This window comes from Pseudopodoces humilis, chromosome 1 (genome assembly GCF_049639895.1).
Source record: "Pseudopodoces humilis isolate 2021_Gansu_Grassland_sample_001 chromosome 1, ASM4963989v1, whole genome shotgun sequence".
In the NCBI taxonomy this organism is placed as follows: Eukaryota; Metazoa; Chordata; class Aves; order Passeriformes; family Paridae; genus Pseudopodoces; species Pseudopodoces humilis.
Genome location: NC_142200.1, coordinates 46,815,117 through 46,839,034, shown reverse-complemented (window position 1 = coordinate 46,839,034; position 23,918 = coordinate 46,815,117). Strand labels below are relative to the sequence as shown.

The 23,918-nt window shown below is 40.0% G+C and overlaps 1 protein-coding gene across 2 annotated transcripts; it reads right to left on the bottom strand.

The window, feature by feature from the left end:
• Positions 1-532: 532 nt before the first annotated feature.
• ABHD3 (abhydrolase domain containing 3, phospholipase) lies at positions 533-23,548 on the bottom strand. Of its 2 annotated transcripts, none has more exons than XM_005517220.3 (9): positions 23,301-23,545; positions 21,595-21,758; positions 18,847-19,029; positions 17,182-17,227; positions 14,255-14,367; positions 10,634-10,807; positions 9,938-9,986; positions 9,688-9,853; positions 533-1,621 (listed from the first exon to the last, which is right to left on the bottom strand). In XM_005517220.3, exons 1-9 carry the CDS (start codon positions 23,445-23,447, stop codon positions 1,443-1,445), a joined length of 1,221 nt encoding a protein of 406 aa, XP_005517277.1. In that variant the 5' UTR covers positions 23,448-23,545; the 3' UTR covers positions 533-1,442. The 2 variants fall into 2 exon arrangements, with proteins under 2 accessions (XP_005517277.1, XP_087917438.1); XM_088061312.1 differs by lacking the exon at positions 533-1,621 and adding an exon at positions 1,721-1,923 and having other exon boundaries at positions 23,301-23,548.
• Positions 23,549-23,918: the final 370 nt, after the last annotated feature.

Below are 23,918 nucleotides of genomic sequence, written 5' to 3'. Positions count from 1 at the left end.
TGCCTTGCAAGAGGAGTGTTCACGTACTGCTTGAGACAAAAGACCTGACTTGCTTTTTTTAGCTACATTTTCTTCTTGTTACTGACCCTGCTCAAAAGATAAAAATAAAAATGCAGAGGCATCTTTCCTGACTTCTATGTGGCTGGGCCCAAATCACTGATCAGCAGAAGACGGGAGCTCCACAGATGCTGCTTAAGGGCCTGTTTTAAATTTCAGTATGCCCTAAATTAGGGCTTCCCAACAGTTTCAAAATATATTCTAACTGTCCTTTCTCCTCAAAGGCCCACGCTGGCTGTCACTCTGTCAGGGCTCAGGAGAACAGTGATGCCTTGGCCACCCTTGCAACTTGTAAGCTGCTAGGGCAGAAGTCCGTCTGCAGTGGCTTCAGTGATTTGACAATTTACTGCCAAAATGGTGACAAATGATCAAATAAACAAGCCAGTGGCACAACTGTGACTCCATCTCAACTTTCTTTAAACAGTCTGTTCCATTCTTTTCAGAAATGATATGAAACAATAGCAGAGACAAAAGGTTTGAATTTGTTTTTCTTCTTTAATTTAAAGCAGATTATATAACAATTTCCTGATACTCTAATATTTATTCTTTAAAACTGAAATGTTCTAGGAAGATAATATAAACATAGCAGGTTCAATCACCAAGCTTACCAGTTATATGAAGTATGTGTTACTTATGTGACAATACCCAGCTTTACATGAACTCTGAAATGCAAAATGTCTTTTAATTATATAAGTTATTACAGTACTGTTTTAAAGGAATCTTTTGGTTATATGTAAACACTATAAATTAGCTCTTTAAAAAATAACCATGTAAGACAGGTATGGCATTGACACAGTTTAAAAAACAATAAACAGCCCTAAATCTGAATGAATACTCTCAGGGCAGAACAGCAAAAGCAGGTATCAGTCTAATGCTATGGACTAACATGCTGAAATTTTGACTTATTTGAAGTATCAGTACTTTTATTTGATCCCTCCTTTTGTTTTCATATTTTAAGATTTTCACCATCAGTGCTCTAAGGAATGGGCTAACTGGTACTATATGTGACAGGATAATATATAAGCTATTTTGAGTGTTGCCACTCTAATAGTAAAAGCCATCTAAATAAAGTCTCCTAAGTACATACTGGTTTAAATTAAAATCCTGAGGACTTACAATCTCTCTACTTGATAGTTTGGTTAAGTGCAATTTGACATATGCAGAACACTGTTTCATTTAAGGTCATTCTTAGTAAGGCATATTAAAAATAAATATAAAAGTGACAACATACTATTTAGTTTCTTGCTACAAAATCTTAGGCAAAAATATTTTTGCATGTAGTAATGGACTTTATCCATTTGCTGGCTTACAGGAGTTAAAATTTGTGCACTAAGCTGAACTGCCCTTGTCAGAATGTGCCACTGTGCTATAATAGGGGTCCAAAGCTACATGCTAAAGATTTTATTTCCATGCTCAAACACAGCTTGCACAAACTGCTTGAAGACTCTGTCCATGTAAGTGCACTTCCTTGGCCATATTCCTTCCAGAAAACCGATATGGCCTCCACACGAAGTCAGAACCAAAGCAACATTTGCATTTTGTTTGGCAGTTTCTACTGGTATAGCTAAAAGGTGGGGAAAAAAACATTTTAAGTCCTTAACCTTCTATGAAATGCCAGTCATTGAATTTCTCTTAAACATTTCTCATATTATGTATGAATAAATAGGCACAACATTAATATATGCTTGAATGTCTTACAAGGTTTGGAACCACAGCTGTATTAAAAGCCATTTTTCTCTTTATCATTAATTCACCTTACCTGTGTGATTTTTTTTTTTTTCTTGGCTGCTGTAAAAATTTCAGCTTCATTTGTCTTTCACTCACACTGATTGAACAGCACCCATGTTAATGCATACTTAGGATTTGCTGTAAATGGTGTAAGTAGAAGGACAATCAACACTAATTTTTAACTATTATTGCAATATTCAACTTCAGAAAAGCTGAGGAACTAGGACCCCACTTGCAATTGTATGAGACTCCAAGCACAGAACCTTTAATGTCAGGGTAAGATTTGGTCTGCAAGATATCCTATCAGCTAATATAAAAGATTATCATTGTATCTGATCTGCCATGTTTACCACCTGCATGTTTAGAGCACACCATGCAAACACACTGGGGGATGGTTCTTGCCCTCAGGAACTCATAATCTAAGACAGAAGTTAACAGAGAAAGAGGAAGGGGCGAACAATTGTATAAGGACACAGAAAGCTGCTCCATGCCACCCAGGTTAGTGGTTCTCTACTGCGTAGTGACTGCTAGAAATGATTTTAGAACGTAGATTATTACATTATCTATATATATACATATACACATATATATTACATAATCTATCCAGATTATTAGACTGGACAGTACCAGGATTTTTCTTTTGCTGTATTAGTTTTTCTGATCTGATTAGCACCCTAATCCAGTTCCCTATGTTAATGCCAACAACTGAATAGTGGCAGCCACAGTCAGATGGAGCCTTTGCTGTGGTGGTCATTTCAGCAATGACCTACAAGTAGCTTGAAGTCATCAGTGAATGACACCTGAGATACAAACTGATCTGGAAATGTGTAGGAGGGAGGCTCCAGTGCCTCCTAATTTGAATCTGCATAGATGTGTGGCTTAATCAATTTCGCCACCTGGGCAGTTCCCTTTGTGAAGGTAAATAGGGGTCAGTTAGTACAGACTGACACCAGAGAAAGTGAATGACTTTACAAAGGGCACTTGGTGAGATGGGATGACCCTGTTATCATTTGAACTGGTTGACACAGCAGTGGAGCTTTATATCAAGACTGCAAACTCTACAGATCCATAAAAATTAAGTTATTTAAGGAAATTCCTGTGGAATTTTAGGTATGCTAAGTAGACATCTGAATGAGCAGAAATCTCAGCACATTTCAGTGAAGAATGCCTTTCAAAGTTCCAGTTTTCAAGTAAGAAACTTTATGAAATGGAAAAAAAAATAAAAATCATATAGATATATTTGATTATTCAGGATTGACAGAAAAAGCAACAGCAAAAGAAAAATGCTTTGTCCAAAGGGAGTAGCAGCAGTTTCACTGTGTTGTCTAAAAAAGGTTATGACAAGAAAATAACACTGTTTCTAAGTCATATACTGCTCAACTAAAAACGCTTTGTCACTACAACACTAAGTGGCAAGTCATTCTCAAGATTTAATTACTTTCTCATTTACTTTAAAGTATTTTTGAATCAGATTCAATTTTGGGGGTATTCAGTTATTCACGACCCTTTCTGACAGCACTTTCTTCAGAGACACCTTCTACTCATTCCTGTTTCTAGGACTCTGTTGCTTTACCCCTTTATACATTTGCTATCTCAAAGGTCATTATCCTTGAATAGTCCCTATCTGCATATTACCACCTTATTCATAGATGTGCTCCTTACTTTCATTTGGATGCTGGCAAACTCATAGCTGTGTGCTTGACGTGCCAGTTTGCCTTCATTTTCAGCAACTAGAGTAAGAGCACAGAGTTTAAGCCCTTTGCTTAGCCAGAAAAGGACCCTCAGCCAGAAAGTCACAGGAGAACTTGAGCGCAATCACTGTGGTGAACAGCTGTGCAACTGAAAATAGATCAGGGCAGAAGCACTGGACCTGTGGAGCCAGGGGAGCAGTCTGTGCCCCAGAGATCCCTACCAGCAGGGCCTGGAATGACACGCTCTGTTCCACTCCAGGGCCTCAGCACAGATGCAGAACCAACTGCCTGCAGAGCTGGGTTAGTGTCTGTTGTGAAGGGGTGTTGCAAGCTCCCTGCTCATAACATGAGGTACCTGGCCATGCCCTGGGGGAGCACGGACTGAGCTCCAGAGAGCAATGGGGGCTCTCTTGCAAAATATGTGATGTTCTTTGCTACTCAGCGCTATCCATTTCTTCCACTCTTTCCCTCCTTTCAAAACTGCAGGCAATTTCAAAATTGCATCAATCTAAGTAGTTTGTAGATTCCAGAATTTACTAAGTGATTCTGATTCTTTACTAGGAGGAAGAAACTGTGCTTCTTACTGTTTCTACAATTCCTTGGCTTTTCCTTTATTCAGCTGGAAAACTGAATATACTGAATGCAGGATCTGGGCCTTTTAAGGCAGTACTGAGGCCACACTAAAAAGTCAATGCTGTAAAAAGCCTAGACTGGGGAATAGCACATGCTGAGAACATGAGATGCAGAAAACAATGTGTTATTTCTTGCAATCCAACACATGCATCATTTTCAGACTCGGCACGCGCTTGTCTGGAGTTTTGCCTGAGTTAATCTGCTCGGCAATCTCTGATCTGCCTCTCTTGGATTCTGTGGAGGAACACACTGCCATGTACAAACAGTGTGGCTGCAATTCATGTCAGCTTCTGCCGACTGCATAGGAATTTGCCCACTTATCTGTACCAAGCCATCTGCTCTTCTTCCCTCCAGTAGCCTGTGCTCCATGTTAAACAAAATCCCAAGAGAGAAGTAGGAATCATACACAAACCCCATGCCTGCTTCAGCCAGTGAATCACACTTTCCACACCTGTTCTGCAGCTGTCTGCCTGGTCACTGAGGGGACTAATAAATAGGCTTCTGTGCAAGGGTATGGGAAGGAATATGTGAGGAGAGACAGGTTTGACCTTCAAGTATCCAAGATAGGCATGAGAACTCCATCAGTCCTTACGGATTCAGGATCAGCTGCTAACTGGCCTGAACATATCTCTTCACTAGCTAAAGCATGCAAAAACATGACAGTCATTCAATTTGGCAGACTAGTGTCAATGTGTAGGGATAATGTCCCTCCCTGATAAGAAACTGCTTTGCTGGAGGATTAAATGGGAGATCATAATAAACGTCTCCTCTACTATGCCAGCCCACCTGGGGAAGCCCTTAGAGGCCAATCTCACCATGACCTCTGCATGCCTGTCATTCAGAGGTTGCCAGCACCCAAATCAGTTTGCTGGTGGTCATTCCCAAACTGGCTGGCAATACTAGAGTGGGTGCCATGTACTGCCTGCCTCCACACAGCTACAGTGGGTCTTTCCTAGAAGCCTACCAGTCCTGCACTAGGATGCTGATTATTTTCCAGATCTGGTAAGGTGCAAGCCACATGCGGGTCTTTTCAAATGTCATCTTCCCTATCCTGAATTTCCCTCTATTTGTCCATGTAACTCCTCCCCAGCAGAGTTTCTTGCTCTACAGGTTCTCAGAAGAGAGTTGAGTATATTGTGTTACTCCTCAGTGCCAAAATGCAAATGATGCTTGGCAGTGGTGTGGTACTTTTCTTAAGGCTGTTCCTATGGACTGTTAGCCATCCAATAAATAAAACCACAATGCAACAGAGTAAATTTTGCAATGTAAAGGGCAGATGAATAGAGCACTGGATGTATGCATTCTTAGGAGATAGGATGGCATGCCAAAATATACCACTGTTTACTTTGTCCACACGTAACCTTGTACTTAAGTTTCTTTTTGGCCAAAATCTGTACTGCTGTTTGATCCAGCAAGCACAGACCTGTGACTTGTCATCACAGAACTGCAATGTAAATACTTGTATGCAGAATTACTTCATTCAAAACCAATTTGTTGTACATTTTTTGCCAAAAAGAAGTTATTATTTTCTTAAAGAACAAAAGAAAAAACATGTAAGTCACTGCTGTCAGACATTCCATTTTTTTGCTTGATTTCTCTCTGCTCCTTAAACTTTTAACCTAATTGTTATCTGTCTGGCCATTCCTTGGCCATTTGGTCTCTCCTGACAACTTCATTCTACTATGCTCTTTAACGTAACAGGATGTAAAGTAATACCTAAGAGCAATTACTCCCAAGTTTGGATTCAGGGGGACAGAAAAGCTTCAGAGAGTTCAATAAAATATATATAACCGAGCTTCAGACATGTGCTTATTTGTCACAGTGGATCAGGAGGGAGCTGGCATGGTACCTAGCTCCAAAGGCAGTCTTCCAGCTCAGGCACAATGCTCATTGGCAGCAATTAGCTAAGCATTAGTGTAGTGAAATTTAAGTCAGATGCCTAATACACTGCTTAAAGTCTCTTCAGAGAAAAATGCCACTTCAGATGAAAAGTTAAATGCGACAGTGATAATGAATTCTATCACTCCATCTACCTGATTTATTTTTCGCATTTACAAAATCCAAGGGCTTGACTTTGCTTTATTACATATTTCCTGAAGCAGTGGTTTGTTTAAATTAGTTATGGTGAGAAAAGTGTCATGCAGTGAAGAAATAGTTTGTTTTCATTAGTCAGTATTATGCAATGTGAGAATTGCATTCCAGAATTAAACTACAGATACATCAGCCGCCAAGCTCTCTGAACTTTAAACAGCAACATTAGGGAAGGACTGCAAATTGATTGCTTCTTCATAATACTGGATTGAGATCAAATGGCACATTTTCACAATATATTTAAAAATAACTGTGGGGAAGTACAAAGCATACCAAAAAGCACATGAGAAGAAATAATCAGGTACTAACAAGGCAGCATCTGCACTTTTTAAGGGAAGTGTCTCTTTAGGTCCACATTATGTAGTGACAAAGCAGACTTGGTTTTGTATTCCCCAAGTTTTGTTACTGGAAGATAGATGTCCGTGGCTTTATGGAAACTATTTCAATACAAAAGAATTCTGGCACAGCTTTCTCCCTGATGAGTTCTCTAGGCTGGTTTCCCAGCTCTTGGAAACCGCAGTATCTACAACAAAACTGGAAGGTAGCTTAAAAGCTGGTAGGTATTACCGGGAGAGATGAAGCATGAAATAACCGGTCCCCAAAGTCAATAAAAGGCTGGAGTTTGGATGAGAATGAATTTTGTGGCTTTGAATCCATGATACAGTTGGGAGTGGAAACTGACTTTGGTTGCCACAGACTTCTGTGGGTCCACACATAGAAGTTTTTAAGTCAGAAAAAAAGCCAGTTGTCAGACTAAAGTCACCTCCAAGAGTAACACCAACCCTTTATGTTTGCTAACATAAAACAGCTTACAGGAGATGTCAAGATGTCATGATGAATGAGCTCCAGTAACTAATGGCAGGAGACATAAATCCCAGGCTGCTAATCAGGGTGCTCTGTGTTTCCTGCCAGTACAACGATTCCCACTGAAGGTACACAGCACAAATGAAAAAGGAGCCAAGGAGAGACAGATGTAATGGAGTCACGCAGTTTTAAGAGAAGATGGACAGTCATTACAATAGACTCTTAGCGCTTCCTGATTCAGAAGTACTGGTGTTTTACCTTGCCCTCCTCTACACTTCAAGACTTCTAAGGCATCCTCAAAATAGTTTAGATACCTAATTTTACACAAACAACCATACCAATATTCACAAAGACTTGTGTTACTTTTACAGAACAGCTTCAAGAATTGAGAGATCTACTCTGTTGGCAGCTGTACTCTAGGGGACTCAGTCTTTGAGTACTCAAACTACACAACACAGAACTGCTGAGGCTGTAAGAGACTTCTTGAGATCATCTACTCCAACTCCCTGCTCAAGCAGGGTTACCAACAGCAGGTTTTCCAGGGCTGTGTCCAGTAAGGCTTTGAGTATCTCAGTAGATGGAGACCACACAAACTATGCCAGCATTTGACCACTCTCACAGTAAAAAAAAAATAAATAAATGTTTTGTTGTGTAGAGATTGAATGTCATAGGGTCAGATCAATAGCTGGCTCTTGAGAGCTGGAGGTAAAAAGAGGATGGAGTATTTGCACTAACTTTCATCTAGGTAACAAATATCCCAGTCCCAATCCTAATGGGCTGAGAAAGGTTAACAAATATTTCAGGGACTGAGGTACACTGACTGGTTTACTGCTATTGTCACTATGCTAATTAGGTAGACCCTGCCACAGTTATTACTTAACTTTAGAGAGACGGCCACAAACTAAGCTAGTGCCAAACAAAGGGGTGAAGCCATTGATCCCTCTCTCAGATACTCTGTGAAAGAAATGTGGCACAGCAGATGACCTCCCTACTGTACTGTGGAGAAAGTCATCTCCAGGGTCCTAATACACATAAAAATTATCTTCAGAATCACTAGCCAGGTTTTATATTTGGATATAGATTTTAGGGTCACAGCCCATCCATTCTCATTTTCAGGCCATTATAAGCTTATAAGCAACTGTCCAATTTCAAGGCAAAAAAATTCCACAGAGGGTAATAAATACAAAGGGACTAACTCTGTTTCAGAAAGCCTTTGAACTGGAAATTTTTAAAGGTGCATACAGTATTCTATTTTAATATTGCTATGTTTACTCAGACCTTACTTTTTTTTTAAGCCTCTGTTTTGGTCAATGTAAGGTATCCCCAGTAGTAGTTTTGCTAATCTAGAGTCACCATTTTTCTCCCTCATATTAAGGTGTCTGTCATCTCTTTACATTGTTCATGCAAAGCATGGATGCTTTTTGTTCTAGAGAAGAAATCAGATTTTTTCTAGTGCACTCTACTGGAGTAGCCCTTTTCATGACACATTTGTCTCTAACTGGTCTTCAGTTACTATAAATAGTAATGTGTGTGCATCTGTATGTGTGGTACATCTGCACACAGATAAACAGTACACACAAAGAGTCTCTTCCAATTCTTTCATTTCTGCTTGTTGTTCTGATCTGTTTGCCTGCTCACTTTGGTTTCATGACTCATTCTGCAAGAATCTCACTTCACTTGTGGTGGCAGAAGAAAACTTCCCTGAAATTAATCAGTTGTATAAATTACATTTTAAAGGTGTCAGGTGCTCATTGCTGAAGACCGTTGCCTCAACCTCAGCTGTTCATTTTAGTGGTTTTCCTCTACATTAGCTTTTGTTCTCCTCAAAAGCTATAACCAATGCACAGGAACATGTATATATTTTCAGAATAGTTAGCAACAGGGTTTTTGATCTTCAGAGGAAAAACAAAATGTTCATAATGATCACTTGTTTGGCATGAAACAAAAAGAAAATGGAAAACGGACTTTTCAGCCTGTTACTTAGCTGATATTGATGCTTCTTATTAATTTCAGCTCCTTCTAGGAGCTCACCTTTTATGTATCTCTTCTCTTACCCTAGATTTGGCCTACATTATTAGATGTAACTGACTTAGATGGGTTGTTTTTACTTTTAATATACAGGCACTGGAGATGACACTGAGATCAACAGATAAGAATTTCATGTCATCTCAAACATAAGCGACTCCCATGCATTCTTTGTAGGGACTTAAAGAACGGCAGTAAAAAACCCCACTTGTTTCCAGTTTGAATTCTGAATGACTACATCCAGACATCAGAAGTCAAGCTCCTTTTTTATGGGTTCTCTTCATACTTAGTGAACAGAAACAGGTGCTTCTGAGAGGGTACCACATCTGGTGTCTTCCTTACACTGAGATAACCCACACCCTTAATGTGCCTATTTCTTTCTTTTGACTGTAAAGACTCCACAAATGCCTAATGAGGCCACACCCTATACTTCTCCATTCTGTACTAATCAAGTCTCTCCATCATCATCTGTTTTATATGTGTCTTAAACTTAAATTCAAGACTGACCCCTCCATGGAAGTTTTGATCCTACGTGCAAGTAACATTTCAGTACACTTCTAGACATGGGTCTGAGTTTATTCTCCAAGCTCTGTATTTTGTCTTAATACAGATATTTTTACATATACAGATAAATTTATTTTAAAAAGCCTAAACTTACCATGAGCTGGTGAGAAAACATCATCCACAGAGTTTAGACATAACACTGGAATTCCAATTGACTTCAGCTTGCGACATGGGCTAGCATCTTCATAGTAATCATCAATTGAATGGTAGCCAAACATGACTGAAGTGAACTGTTTATCAAATTCTCTGATAGTTCTAGCCTGAAGTACAGAATTCAAATAGGGAACTATGTCAGCATTTGGAAAAGAGCATCCAGCTCAAGCAGAAGTAACATTTTCACATACCTTCATCACAAGATCCATATCAAATAATTTCTCCAACATTTGTCGATGCCTAAAAAGAAAGATAGAAAAATTGGAGGGCTTGGTTTTTTTGTTATGTAAACAAATGTAGTTCTCTGCTTTACAGATACATTTACAGAAGTAACTATCTAACATTCTTGTTTTTAATTTTCTGTCGTATCAAAATTTTGTCTAGAATGCAAGAGCAGAATAATTGTTCATCCATATATAGACACACCTAGCAAAATGGTAAGAATCTGCATAAGCCATGAAAAAGATGCAAAAGATAAGAGAACTTAATATTTAGGAATACAAAATACACCCTGGTTTTCTAAAGCCAATGATGAACTAGGCCTTTCTGTACTTTTGCAGTCAACACCGACTTAAAACAATTATTATATATGCAAACCTACTCAAAGTCAGTATGTGCAAGTCTAAACATTTTAAAAGTCCATTTACTTAATCCATAGATAAAGAAGTATATTTGGCTTGTTGTGAATCCCTTGAGCAGCATTTAAAATTAGTCACATTGATGACAAACTTTCTTGAAAAGATCCTTTTGATTTCAAAAGTTACCAAATAATGCACAAAGAATAACTGGAGTTGTTACAGAATTAATTTTACCAATATTTTTATACCTGCTGTTGATTTCATGGTAAAATCCTTTCACCTTGCTAAGTATTTCAGAAGGCAACTCACCTGCTGATAGAGGATTGTAGACAAGTGGTCAAGTAATAGTTGAAAAGAAGCCAGTTTAGTGGCTTCTCCAGAGATTCTATAGATTCAAAAACATTCCAACCCGCAGAGAAAATTGCAGCTGCCATTAAAGGAGTGTCTCTGCCAGTTTTGCCCAGGTAATTTAAAAGAAGCATGCTACAAATGAAAAACAGAAACATACATACTATCAAACTGTTTGCTTCAATTTAGAGTACATGTAACAGCCATGTTTTTGTCTGCTTTTCAATAGTTTCTCCTATGAGTCCTACAGTTGTGCCTAGTACACCTAGGAGCTAGTCACATAACACATGACTCATGAAGTTTACTTTCACTATTATCAGAGAGGAACTGGGTGCACTGTGTAGGGTGTGAGTAGGAGTGCATTTAGAAATAGAGATGTACTAGTCTTCAATCACTAAAGGGAGGGAAAAGTCAAATGATTCTTACTCATGGAACAAGTATTCCCAAGTGTTAGTAACTTTTACCATCTTACAAGCTCTTGGTCTTCCTGATGTGATAAATCTGATCAGTGTGCCTGACAAACACAAGCTGCCCCTGGCACACCTGCCTCACTGTGAAGAAGTCTTTTGAGATTAAGGTAGTGCCATTACCTCACCTAACACATATGAAAAAACATACCTCGTCTTTAACACAAAGTATGTGAAGCATGAAGTCTTGGTTAATAAATAAAACTAGAGAATCAAAATTATGACCCAAATAAATGGCTCAGGTCTTGTCTTTCTGACCAATTGAAACTTACAGTCTCTACTAATAATGTACACTTGAGTTGAAAACGGGGGGAGTTCACAAGTATCTACTGTTCAAGTGCAGAAAAAATAAAACAACAGGAAGAGAGTAAAATAAAAATACTGACGGAAAAGCTCCAAGTCTTTACTGTCTGAGACCATCAAGTTTACAACGAGCGTTTTAATACCAAGTCTTCAACACAAACCACTACAGTTAATTAGTAACATTAAGATAGCTCCCTGGATTGCTACTCTGTACCTTGGATTATCTACTGTACTTCAGGAGACAGCAACCTTTAGCAAAGACATTATGAATCAGCCTTCTATCACAGAGACTTTATCCCTCTGCACTACCTGCCACATCATTGGACAGCAGTCCAATAAACCAACCGAAAAAAAAGTTGCAGAAGCAGGAGAAGCACTCCCTAACAGAATTCAGAGGGTATATGTGGTAGAGAGAAGGCTTAGGAGTCTTTATGTTACAAAATAAAGTCCCTTTCCACAATAATACATACTGATGATAGTAGAACAGGTAGTTTTTTGTTTACATTTATATATGTCTGTGAAGTGAATATCTATTTTAATTCTTAACTGGGGAAAATTTGTCTTATATAGATTATCTGACTATTCAGAAAATTCTGAAAATAGATGGTATAAAACTCCTGTAAGATTAAGACAAGTGGATGATTTTTGCAGTATGTCCCTGGTGAGATCTTTGCTCCTGTTTAATTTTAAACATGCAATGCTCCAAATAATTTTGAAGCATGGAACAAGTTCTCATGTAGATAATTAGAGACTATTCCAGTGTTCTGTACAATTAAACATATGCTTTCTGGTTTTGGTTCAGTATTTTAAAAGCATATCGGAGGGGGAAGGTGGAACATCTTGACTAAATTGCCCAGTGGTGCTGGTGACATATAGGCCAAGTACACCACACAGATTCCTTGTGCCATTGTAACAGACTTTGCCAGTACTTTGATACCATAACTAGGTTAAGCCAAGGACAGAAAGGACACTAAGGGCTGATGTGGACTTTTGTACCAGTCACAGAACTGCCAGCTTCTACCACCTTCAGCCCTTCATAATTGCCAGGGACAGGGAATTGTAGCCATCCCAGCATCAACTGCCACAGCAAGGCACAAGCAGACCTGATTTCTGGAGAGTACTGAGGTCAGTATTTTGACATATAAGTCAAGGCTCTCAATAGGAAAAATATTCTATGGATCTACTATTCAAATATAAGGAGGAACTGGTCAGGTAGAGAAGATGCACAAGAGTTTTGGCCACTGAGATTATTTGATGGTGGATTTTTAAGATTAAAAGTGGGTAAGGTAAGCAGCAGAATTAGAATACTGGAGAGAGTTGGCTTTCATTTGCCCAAGGATATGATTGGCAAGATTTCACATTAGATGACCCTGATGAGCAAACAGGACATTAAGGATAACCAAACATAAAGCAAAAGTGTGATACATTCTGATATGCAGGAAGTTGAGCAAGTGTGGCAGAGGATCACATGGAGGAAAAAAAACCCTTCTGACCAATTTCAAGGAGGAAGTACCCTTAAGGTAGATGAGGGGTGGTCTGCCTGGGAGAAACATTCATTGCCCAAGCAGGCAGGGATGCAGTTAGTAAAAGAGAAGTCAGCTGGAGCTGGAACAAGCAGGGGATGTGGAAGACAACAAGAGAAAGGTTTCTGCAGCAAGAAAGTCTTCTGTAAGTTTTGGTACAAAAGAAGACGCAGAACAAACAACATCCTCAGAACAAACATTCTCTTCTTTCCCCTCATCAGTGAAGCCAGTCATCTCATCATAGAATGCAATCAGATCACCTGGGCTTGTTTTGTCCTCGATGAAAACAGTCACCAGTATTCCCTATATGCCTGGAAATGGCTCCCAGAGGATTTTCTCAAAGAACTGAAGTTAGGCTGACCAGCCTTTTTCCCTCCTGGGACCACTATTCAACAGAACAGGGAACTTAGTGACTAAAGATTTGTGATAAAGCAGAGAATACTAGTCTTTAACAAATACGTATTTATCTCAAAGGTCCTACTAGTCATTGAGAGATTAATGTCAATATATATGGGCTGTATCTGCCCATCCCCCACAAAATTTATCAGAGAAAAGGGAAGTCTCAGGAAGGTACCACTGTGTCTGCAGTATTCCTAAGGAAAATTCTCCTCTGCTACCATTCTTGTTAAAGAGGCTGCTAGAATAGTTCTGCTAGTTTCTAACAGTGTTTTTTTTTTCCTAACAAACTGTGCTATCATTGTCTGTTCTTGCTGTGCTTTCTGGAGAGAAGCCAGGACACAGCAAGTCTTAATACCACATGCTCTACCAATCCCTACCGGTTTGAACAACAATACTACTTCTTGCTTCTGAGCCAGACAGAGATAGCAGATCTCTGATATCTGAGAGCAGATATCCACACCTCTTCCAGCCTAACCTATCCACACACTGCAGAACACAAACAAAGTGAAGACAAATCTTATTGCCAGAGGTTGCTATGAAACATGGTGTATTAGCTCAAGATGCTATTTTATATCACTCTGTTCCAAAGACAGCCTCCATAGTTTCCAGACTGTATTGCCTACCTGTTTGGCTGTCAATCTGCCTGTCATTGTTTCCTGTCTTTCTCCACCCCGCTCCCCTCAATTTTTAAATGTTAGCTAATTTAAACCTTCCCTGACACAGAGGTAAAAGCCTCAAAGATAGGAAGTTTCTCAAAGTCTTCTGCATATTGGAGAGAAACCAAACTTGCTTGAAGTTCAGTAAGTAATGCAAGTATTCCAGAGTAATAATTTACAGTCAGGCTACACCAGTCGTACACAGTTAAGCTGACTTGTGTTACACAACCTTACCCTCCCATAGAAACACCTGCTGCCATGAATGGAGCTGACGGGTGTAAACTGTGCACATGATGAATAACAGTCTCTAAATCCTCTGTGTTAGCTGCACAGTAAGTCCTTGGTGTCTGTAAGGAGTCAAGAGGGAAAAAATGCCATCATAAGCTTTTATATTATCCTTTAAGGACAAAGCAAACTGAACAGTGAATCATTATATAAGAAGATAAATTTAGCATTTATTGTGAAGCTTCACTAAATGCCAAATATAAATCCAGAGTATTTCACAAGGAGGTGAAGAAAGGAGTTATACTTGTTAACATTACAAAATAAGAGGTGACAGGTATCCTCGGTATCTGCAACCTCCAGGTCATTAGACAAAATCTGTACAGAGAATAACGTGCTAAACTAGACAGAACTAGATCAGAACTAGATAGACAATGATATTTTTAAAATACCCCAAGGAAATGGAAACATTATAAAGGCTGTGGTTTTCAGAAAAGGAAGTTATAACAATTTTACTATATTCACCCACATTCAAATGTGAAAGAAAGCATTAGATTTCAAGTTCTGTCAGCCAGCATTTGAAAACTAACCCATATTTAGATTCTACATAGAACACAACCAAATAAACACATAAATAAATTTCCCAGTGTGGTTTATCTAATTTAGTAAAGTATTCTTTTAACTAAAGCAATGAAACATATATTATCTGTTCTTTATCCATTATTACTGTCTCCTTAAATCCTGAATCGAGACTTGGAATGACTGCTGCTAGAATCAGAATGGGTAACCCCTTGGGTAAGCTTTGGTTAACCACTTCCCTGCTATTGAAGGATGAGCACAACTTTGGAGCCTCCCCTGCACAGACACCTGGAACAGGCCACATAATCCGACCGGAGGGACTATCTGGAGCACTATGAGGGAGACAAGTCCATTCAGGTACCGTAAGAATCACAATAACGTAAGTTTTTTTCTAATGGTGCAGATCTCAACTACAGAGAAATGAAGTTTTCAACTTTAGAGTTGCTACTAACATGTCAGTGACCTGGACTTAAACTATAGGTACTGATTGAACTGCCAAAATTCAGTGAAACATTAAAACTAAATATAAAAATACATAACTATGAGTTAATGGAATTTTTCTGTTGCCTGAAGTAATGATGGATTTCAAGGGTGGTTTTTTTAATTGCTTTCAGTTAAACTGCCTGGCTATTTGTGGGTGATTTTAACAACATTAAACTGATTACTTAAAACACATTTAACAAGAATATTGAAATGCTGATGTCAAAGATTAAGAAATGGAAAGAAAAGCTAAATCTAGATAATTAAAACTGAAGACATTTTTCATTTCCTTTTATGTTGCATTTCCATTTCTCACCCGTATGAATCACTCTTCACTGTTTTACATCCTATTAATTATAAACAGTGTGAATGTGTTTTATTTTAATTAAATTGTCAACTTTACAAGGAAAAATAAATTATTTTTAGTAACTAGCATCTAATGCATTCTAAGTGAAAATGTATTTGATTTAAGTTTATAAAACTGGAGATACATCTTCTATTTTAAATTCAGTTAATTCCAGGCAGTTTAATGTTTAGCTATCTACATTTTGTATGAAGGTATTTTAGAATACCATCTTAGCTCACAGTGGCTGTGGTCAATATAATATTTTATTATTCCAGAGCAAAAATTCACAATAGCTTTCAATAATCAATGAGAACAGTATCCTTTAAATAGCTATTATTTGTTGTAAATTTGCATCTATCTTTAAAGTGACTAGAAGAGCTGCTTACATAACTAATTTCTACTGTGTTGCTTAACTATGCTTCAGACTCATTAAGTAGGGATTTTATATTAAAATGTTGAAACCCCTTTGCAGAAAATGTGATAATTTCAGCTGGTTTGCTGCACCACAAGAACTTATAAAGCTTAAAGATGTAAATCCGATTACAGTAAAATACACACAATGTATCCAAACAAGGGATCTTTTCTCTAAATGATTCAGAAATTCATCAATAAGGACTTTGTGTGTCACAAAACTGCTTTGTAGATCCATCTCCGAAAGTATGCAGAAAACTACTCTTAACATGGCAATATTTGCATTGAAATGCTTTATCTGATTATGGGAAAACATTCTGAGCTTTTTAAAGTTTGAAACCAGGGGATTAAAAAAATGCAAAACAATACCGAGTATTATGCACATTCATTCCAGCTGCAGAATTGTCAACAGAACACATATGAAAAAACAAAGCTTATTCAGCAATATTTCATCATGCCTTGTCCCTAGCTACAGAAAACATTTAGCTTCAAGATCTGAGGGATGGACAGTTATTTCTAAGCAAACATGATATGTCTGTCCCAAAAAAATATCCTCTGTGGCTGAGTATGTGTCATGATCGCTGAGAAAAGGATGAGAACACATTTAACTTCCAGGATACAGATAGCCATATAAAGCTGGTTCATTAATTCATTAACATGTAGTATGGATCAATTTTAATGGCACACCTTTTTAACAATATCAAAAATATATTTTAAACTGAAAAAGAAATTTCAGTGGATTATATTTGGATATGTATGCTAAATCAATGGGAGAAAATTGCAATGATTGAGCAGAGATGTGCACATTTTAGATACTGCAGTATTTTTGGAAAGAAAATGTAAGTATTGTTCATTTTAATGTTGCAGATATTATTAATTGAATAATTTCCTAGAACAAAATGCTCAGAAGAAATTGTGTGTTAACCAGTTGACCCTCTAGGGTTTCAAAATAAAAAATTAATATTGGCACATGATTGATCTACCAGATGACTGAATTTTCTTCTCTGTATTTTTAACCCATGCTCTGAGTTTGTCATTTAAATCCAACTGTACAAATAGGCACAAATGATTTCATAATTACCACTTATAAGTGAGAGTTATTTATCTTAGAAGTTATCCTTACCAAAAGCTCCTCGCCAGCAATTCCCCGATTGTTAAAAACCACGCATCTAAAAATTGAGACAGCAAATTCAACTGTGCACATTGTTAATTTCACCAACAGAGATAACTTAAACAGACACAAATAAATGAAAATGCATAAAGAAAAATAAGCCACTTCTGTGAATAAGTTCAGCACATAAATATTTACAGATCTACAGATCCTAGAGGCTGACCTGTGTGGAACAAGCTTTATATCAAAATGGAGCTCACTGAGGTCAGTGGGACTATCAGAGCTCTGTGATTTGTTGAGGTCAGATTTCAGGGTGAGAACCCCAAGGTTTAGCTGAAGGTGGTACAGACATGTCCTGCACTCTGCCATGAGCTCTGCCAGTGCAGGGCCCAGCCTAAAGCTCTGAAAAAAGAACATCAGAGATCTGTGTGTAGACATCCCCCAAAGCTACATAATTCTATTAAATTGGAAAAAATGAGCCAAGTCAAAATGATAATGACAGCTGGATCTAAGTTGCAGGTTCTTGGGAATGATTTTTTTTTCATCTGGTACAGCAGAAGTTTCTGGTCTCTCTCTGTTGGTGGGAATCTCTGAATCTTCTAGCAGTATTACCATGATTTAAGAATCCATTTCTCAAAAAATTTTACTTTTCTATTACTCTTCTATCATCTCACTGAAATAATTTTATTAAATAATATACATCGATGGGTTAAAGGTATGAAAGAATACTTATTTTGGTATTTTTCTCAAATGTTGCTATTTAAAAACAAAATTATAGCACTCTCTTGAAATCTGACCTAAAGCTCCACTTTTGAATGTTCTACCTTGCCTTAGGAAATGCAGATACAACTTCCAGAAAAACTTTAAAAATTTATAGTAATAAGTTGTTACTATGTAATAGAGTATATATATCTGTATAACCTATCTTAATATAATTAAGATATAGCTGAACATGTAGATAAAAGCTAATATTTACATATTTGAAGAACTTACTGGAGTCAGCACCAGAAGCCAATCTGCAAAGACAAAATCTAATATTCCAAATACAGATCCTGGAACAATGACAACTTACTGTAATGTGCAGCAGCAGCAATACGGTTACGTAAAGGAGTCTACTCATTGACTAATCCACTTATGTTACCCAACTCTGACCAGAAACCTTAAGAATGAAACCAAATTACACAGTGACAATGAAGAGGTGACAGACCCTCTCAAACACCATCCGTAAGAGTAGGCTAGCTCTCCTTTCTGCACCCAGGAATCTGAGGCTGCTGAATCAAGCAATTTTGGCATTCAGCAGCTGACCTCCTCCAAGGCCTACTGCCAACAAGCCATCCACACAAGTCTTCTTGGAGCTGAATACAAACCCTTTCTCTAGAAAGTGTAAAGGTTAACACCTAATATAATATAAGAACTTAAGCAGCAACAAAGCCCTATGCAGACTTAGCTGGCTTTCTCTGCAATCTCTGGGGCACATCTGTAGATATTAAAACAGTCCTGCCAAATGTACTGCCTGTTACATAATCCCACTATGATTATTATTACTAATAACACTTTTTTACATAAACTACTGTATTCAGATCTCATTTGCCTTAGGAAAGCATCTGATACATATACATACTGATACTGGATCCTACCAGAAGCAGCAAAATGAATAGCAATGGAAAACAACAGTACCTATATCCCAGTGTTTCACTTTGATGGATCATATGAAGAATGTAGGATTCCTTGCTTGTTCCTGTCAGGCCAGGCAATAACAGGACAGTGGGTCTTGTGCTGGCATCCGGATAATATAAGCTGTCATTATTATCAAACCAATCCAATGAAATCTGTCCTCCATCTGCTGTTTTAATGAGCTCACTGAAAGGTACATTTTAAGATAATACTGATTAGATTGAAAAATACATACACACTATTAAGAGTGCTTGCAGTTTACAAATTACCAGGTATGAATTCTGCATTTTTCATTATGTTTTAATACTCAAAGTGCCACCTGACTAGGCACGTCTGCATTCAGAAAGAGTTACACCTACAGCTGACAAGAGTTAGAATAGTCAATTTGCGGAGTAATTCCCGCTCCGTAAATGAAGACATGGCCTTTCATAAATTGCTGCTGATGTACTGGAAGCTTGTAGCTAATGTGATTTTTGGCACTGCCTTGTGTTTTATACAGGCATTTCTGTGTACTGCAGATTTCCTTTGAATCATCTGAGAATCTTTCGATAGCACACTGGGTAATGTGATAAACATTTATTGCATTTTTTTCCTTTTCATCCAAAGAAGTAGAGTGCACAGACACACATTACTGCATCTTTCACCCCATATCACTACAAAATGTGCTAGAATGCACTCTTATAGCGTATATCTTAATAATGTAACAAACACTGTAATAGCTCACAAAGTTATGCATGCATTAAACAATGACAAAAAAGTTTCATTCTTTTTTTTAGAAACATACAAATCTTCCCACTTCTTGGAAATTTGAACAGTTAAAGTGCTACTTTACTTTCATAATTTAGAAAAGTAGTTATACAGCCAAACACGTAGAAAAAAGCTAATATATACATATTTTAATGGCTCAAGGAAGCTGGTGTGGAAACTACCAAAATGTAAGCCCACCTTCCATTTGATTTTTCTTCTGAAATTCTTGGTAGTGACTACTGCAGATTTTAGAGGTGACCAGCCTTGTTGGACTCATTAGCTCAGCTTTGCCCTTTTTCAGTACTGGGAAGTAGATGCAATGCTAGTGAGTACTGCCAACACAATCTAAAGTGGTGCAAAATAAGCACTGCCCCACGGAACTATGTTTCTTCTCTCAAAATCCTTGAAATAAAAGTGTACAAAAAGGACTAGAAAAAGTGAACATGGCCATACCACTGAAATGTTTCCTAGTTACTAAAACCAAGGGAAGCTGCTAAATGCTAAATCTATTCTACCGTGCAAGCAGAGCTGAAACAACTTGTGTTGCATCCAGTTCCGGCGCATAAAAGTCCTTCTCCTTAGGTCTTGTGCCAAATGCCTCATTTGCCAGACTAAGTCTCATTTCTGTGTGAAAGAGATCAGCTGAGGACAAAAAATAAATATAAGGGATTTTTTCCCTCTTAGAATTTAGGCATGAAAGAACATAACATAAACTCCACAGGTGAAAGTTACTCTGAAAATCCCAGAAGTTCTGTATATTCAAAACAAGGCTGAATGTGGCTGTGCTATGGTTAAGGTACAACATGTTGGTTTAATGGACAGATACAGTGACTGCATGACCTTTGCAAAATTAATGGCATTCAAACACCAGAATATTTGATAAGCCAAATAATTGTGCTGCCATCCAGAGGGGCCTCAACAGGCTGCAGAAATGGGTTGACAGGAACTTCACAAAGTTCAATGAGGGGAAGTGCAAAGTCCTATGCCTGGGAAGGGAACAACCCCATCTACCAGTAAAGACTACCCATCTGGAAAACAGCTTGGCAGAAAAGGACCCAAGGGTCCTCCTGGTGGACATCATGTTGGACATGAGCCAGTAATGCTTCCTTGCAGGAAAGATGGCCAAAGTCTGGAGGCTTTGGAGGCTTAGGAGGAGTATAGCCAGCAGACTGAGGGAGATGGTCCACTGAGGGAGATGGTCCTGCCCCACTATGGAGCACTGGTGAGGCCACACCTCAAGTACTGAGTCCAGCTCTGGGCTCCCCAGTCCAAGGCAGACATGGACATACTGGCAAGAAGCCAGCAAAGGGCCACAAAGATGACAAACAAACTGGAGCCTATCTTCTATGAGTAAAGGCTGGGACAGCTGGGACTGCTCAGCCTGAAGAAGAAAAGGCTCAGGGGGAACTTAGCAATGTTTACATACCTGAAGGGAGGGAGCAAAGAGGAAGGAGCCAGGCTCCTTTCAGAGGTGCCCATTAACAGAACAAGAGTCAATGGGCCCAACCTGAAACATGGGAGGTTCCCTCTGAATATCCGGAAAACGCATTTTCAATGTGAGAGTGCCCAAGCACTGGCACAATTTGCCATGGGGTATTGTGCAGTCACCATCCTTATGGAAATCCAAAAGCTACTTTGACATGATCTGGGTGACCCTGCTTGAGCAGGGGAGTTGGACTAGGTGACCTGCACAGGTCTTTTATGACCTCATCCACTGTGTAATCCTGTGAACATATAACCACATCAGTTCCCATATTGTCACCTATATTTCTGTGCTACAAAACTCTCTGAGATAAAATACGGCCATTTGGGAACACTGACCTTTCAAACCTACTTCATATTAGATCCATTATAAAGATAGTTTCAAGTCTATGACAAAGTTGTGAAGGTGGGCATACAGGAAAAAAAAACAGGCACAAACTTGAGCAATGACAGTGGATGTGACACAGAGTAAGAGAACAGCTGGATATCAAATCAATCACATTCCAGAATAAAGGCACTTACTTCCTGTACTGTACTTGGGGTCTAGATGTGATAAAGGGGCGCAGGAGTGTCTGTACCCGACCTTCCCAGCACCAGATCGTGGGATAGTAAGTTTCTGTCACAACAGGGCAATATTCCTCGAGAAAGCGGCAGAAACGGTCATTGCTTGCCACCAGCTGGGGTTTCTAGGAAAAGAGACTACAGTCAGACACGAGCATTCTTACAAAACAAACTAAAAAACAAATAAAGAAATGCAGCTTATTTAATTCCTCTCTCAGTGATCTAATTTATTTCATATAATCATTTGCAATGCTTTTATCTTTCATGATGCAGAGATAAGAAAATGAAAATCAAATAAAATGCCAAAATGCCCAAGTGAAAAGTGAAACCCATTAAGCATAATGGATTCCTTATCCATTTCTAATAACATACTGATCTAGCTCTACTTTTACCATCATGGTATATTCACTGACAAATTAAATTCACACTGTTTCTTAGTGGGCAAGAGAGATTTTACCAAGTCCGTTTCCTTGGATGTCATAAAAATGACATAAAAATGACATTTAATTCATGCATGCATTTTGACTGCAGTACCCTTTCTAACCTGGTAGGGCACTTCTCCCATCTCATTCTACAGTACACAAGTACATGAGTTCCTCCTCTCTAATAATGCTCAGCATGCAATTTACTTACAATTTCCATTTGTATACCAATTAACACGGAAAAAACCCTGTGTATCAAACATCTCAGGTTTCAGCAACCGTATTTCTTGTACCTTTCTGTCACAATGACTCCCCAATATGCAAGCATTAATAGGACAATAGCAGATGCTTTGAGGAAAACAATTCCACATAAACAGCTGTAATGGCACATCCTCCCTTCACTTTTCTCCTCTGAGCAAAATCAAGTACCCTCTTCTGTATGAAGAGGAATGCTGTGTTCCCAGCGGTTCTCTGAAGGACTGTGGCAATACTCGGGTCCTCAACGGTCAAAAACCTTTTGATATGCGTATTTTCAGTTGATTATGCATTCAACGAGGCGCTCTCACCACGGGGCCACTTCAGATCTCATCAGGCTCACCGTATCCAAGTAATTTGCGATTTCCTAATTTATCTGTAAAGCTACTGCTGATGAGGAGATGCCCAAGAGTTCTCCAGTCCCCAGAACGCTGTCATGGTGCCTCCAGAGGTACTCAGGATGGTACCGACGGGGACACAAGGGCAGCAAAACTACTTTATCACCTGCCCTGCTAGTGAACCAAGTGCGTCGGGTTTATGTTCTGGAGGGCAATCTCCTACCTGCCTTTCCAAACCATGGCACCTGGCCAAGGTCTCCAACTGGTATAACTCCATTTTGGGGACTGCCGATACCGGAGCCCCCTCCCCTCCCAGACCGAGCACGACCAGGGGAGCCCTCCCTCACCGCAGGCCGGCGGCCTCTGGGGGTCGCGGCGGCCCCGTGGAAGACGCAGCCCCGGCGGGCAGGGGGGGGCTGTGCTGCCGGGCCCGTGTGGGGTTCGAGCGGGTTTCGGCCGGCCGGGACCCCGGGGCGGCACCTCCAGGGGACGGACGAGGGATGTGAGGACAAGGCGGCCGCAGAGCCCTGCCCCCCAGCCATGCCAAGTGCTATCCCCTCGCCTATGGGCGGTGGGTCGCGGTGACCTTCGGGACTGTCCCCATCGGCGGGACACCTGCGGAGCCCGCCCGCCCCGCCGCCCTCCTTCTCACCTTGGCGATGCTATTGAGGTAGTAGCAGGCGTAGGCGACGCCGAAACCCAGTACCAGGGACAAGCCCACGCCGGAGCCGAAGAACCCCACGCGGACCTGGCTCTCCAGGTAGAGGGAGAGCTCCCTGGTCAGCACCTGCCAGTCCATCGCACACGGGGGACGGCACGGCAGGACACCACACCCCGGCTGCCGCGGGCGAGCCCACCCTGGCCGAGGGAGGAGGAGGAGGAAAGGGAGAAGGAGGAGCTGGCGCCCGCCTCCCACTGCCGCTGCCCGCGGCCCGCTCCGCGCTGCAGCGCCGCCCCGGGACCGCCCCCGCCGGGGCCTGAGGCCGGCTCGGAGGGACCGGGGCCAGGCTGGGTCGCAGCCTCTCCCGCAGGGGACGCAGTCCCGGGTGGCCCTGGGTGGCTGAGCCGCCGCCGCCAGCGCCGGCTCCTCCGCGACACCGCTGCCGGCATCGGCCGCCCCACGGCATGTGACATCGCGGTGCTCCTTCGGGGTCACCTTGCCCTGTCGCTTTGCCGGGAGGGCAGGGAGGGCGTATGGGGGTCAAATAGGAAAGGGACCCGTCCAAAACCGTAAGGAGCAGCTGATGCTGGCGTATGGAAGCTCAGTCAC

What these genes read in the sequence shown, in the direction of transcription:
- ABHD3 (XM_005517220.3), bottom strand. Translation starts at nt 23,447, where the DNA reads ATGGACTGGCAGGTGCTGACCAGGGAGCTCTCCCTCTACCTGGAGAGC. An exon ending in AGTGAAACACTGGGATATAG is followed by an intron (nt 17,228 to 18,846) that starts GTACTGTTGTTT and finishes CTCAATTTTTAG; the next exon opens with ATGCGTGGTTTTTAACAATC. An exon ending in TTGCTGGCGAGGAGCTTTTG is followed by an intron (nt 14,368 to 17,181) that starts GTAAGGATAACT and finishes GACTCCTTACAG; the next exon opens with ACACCAAGGACTTACTGTGC.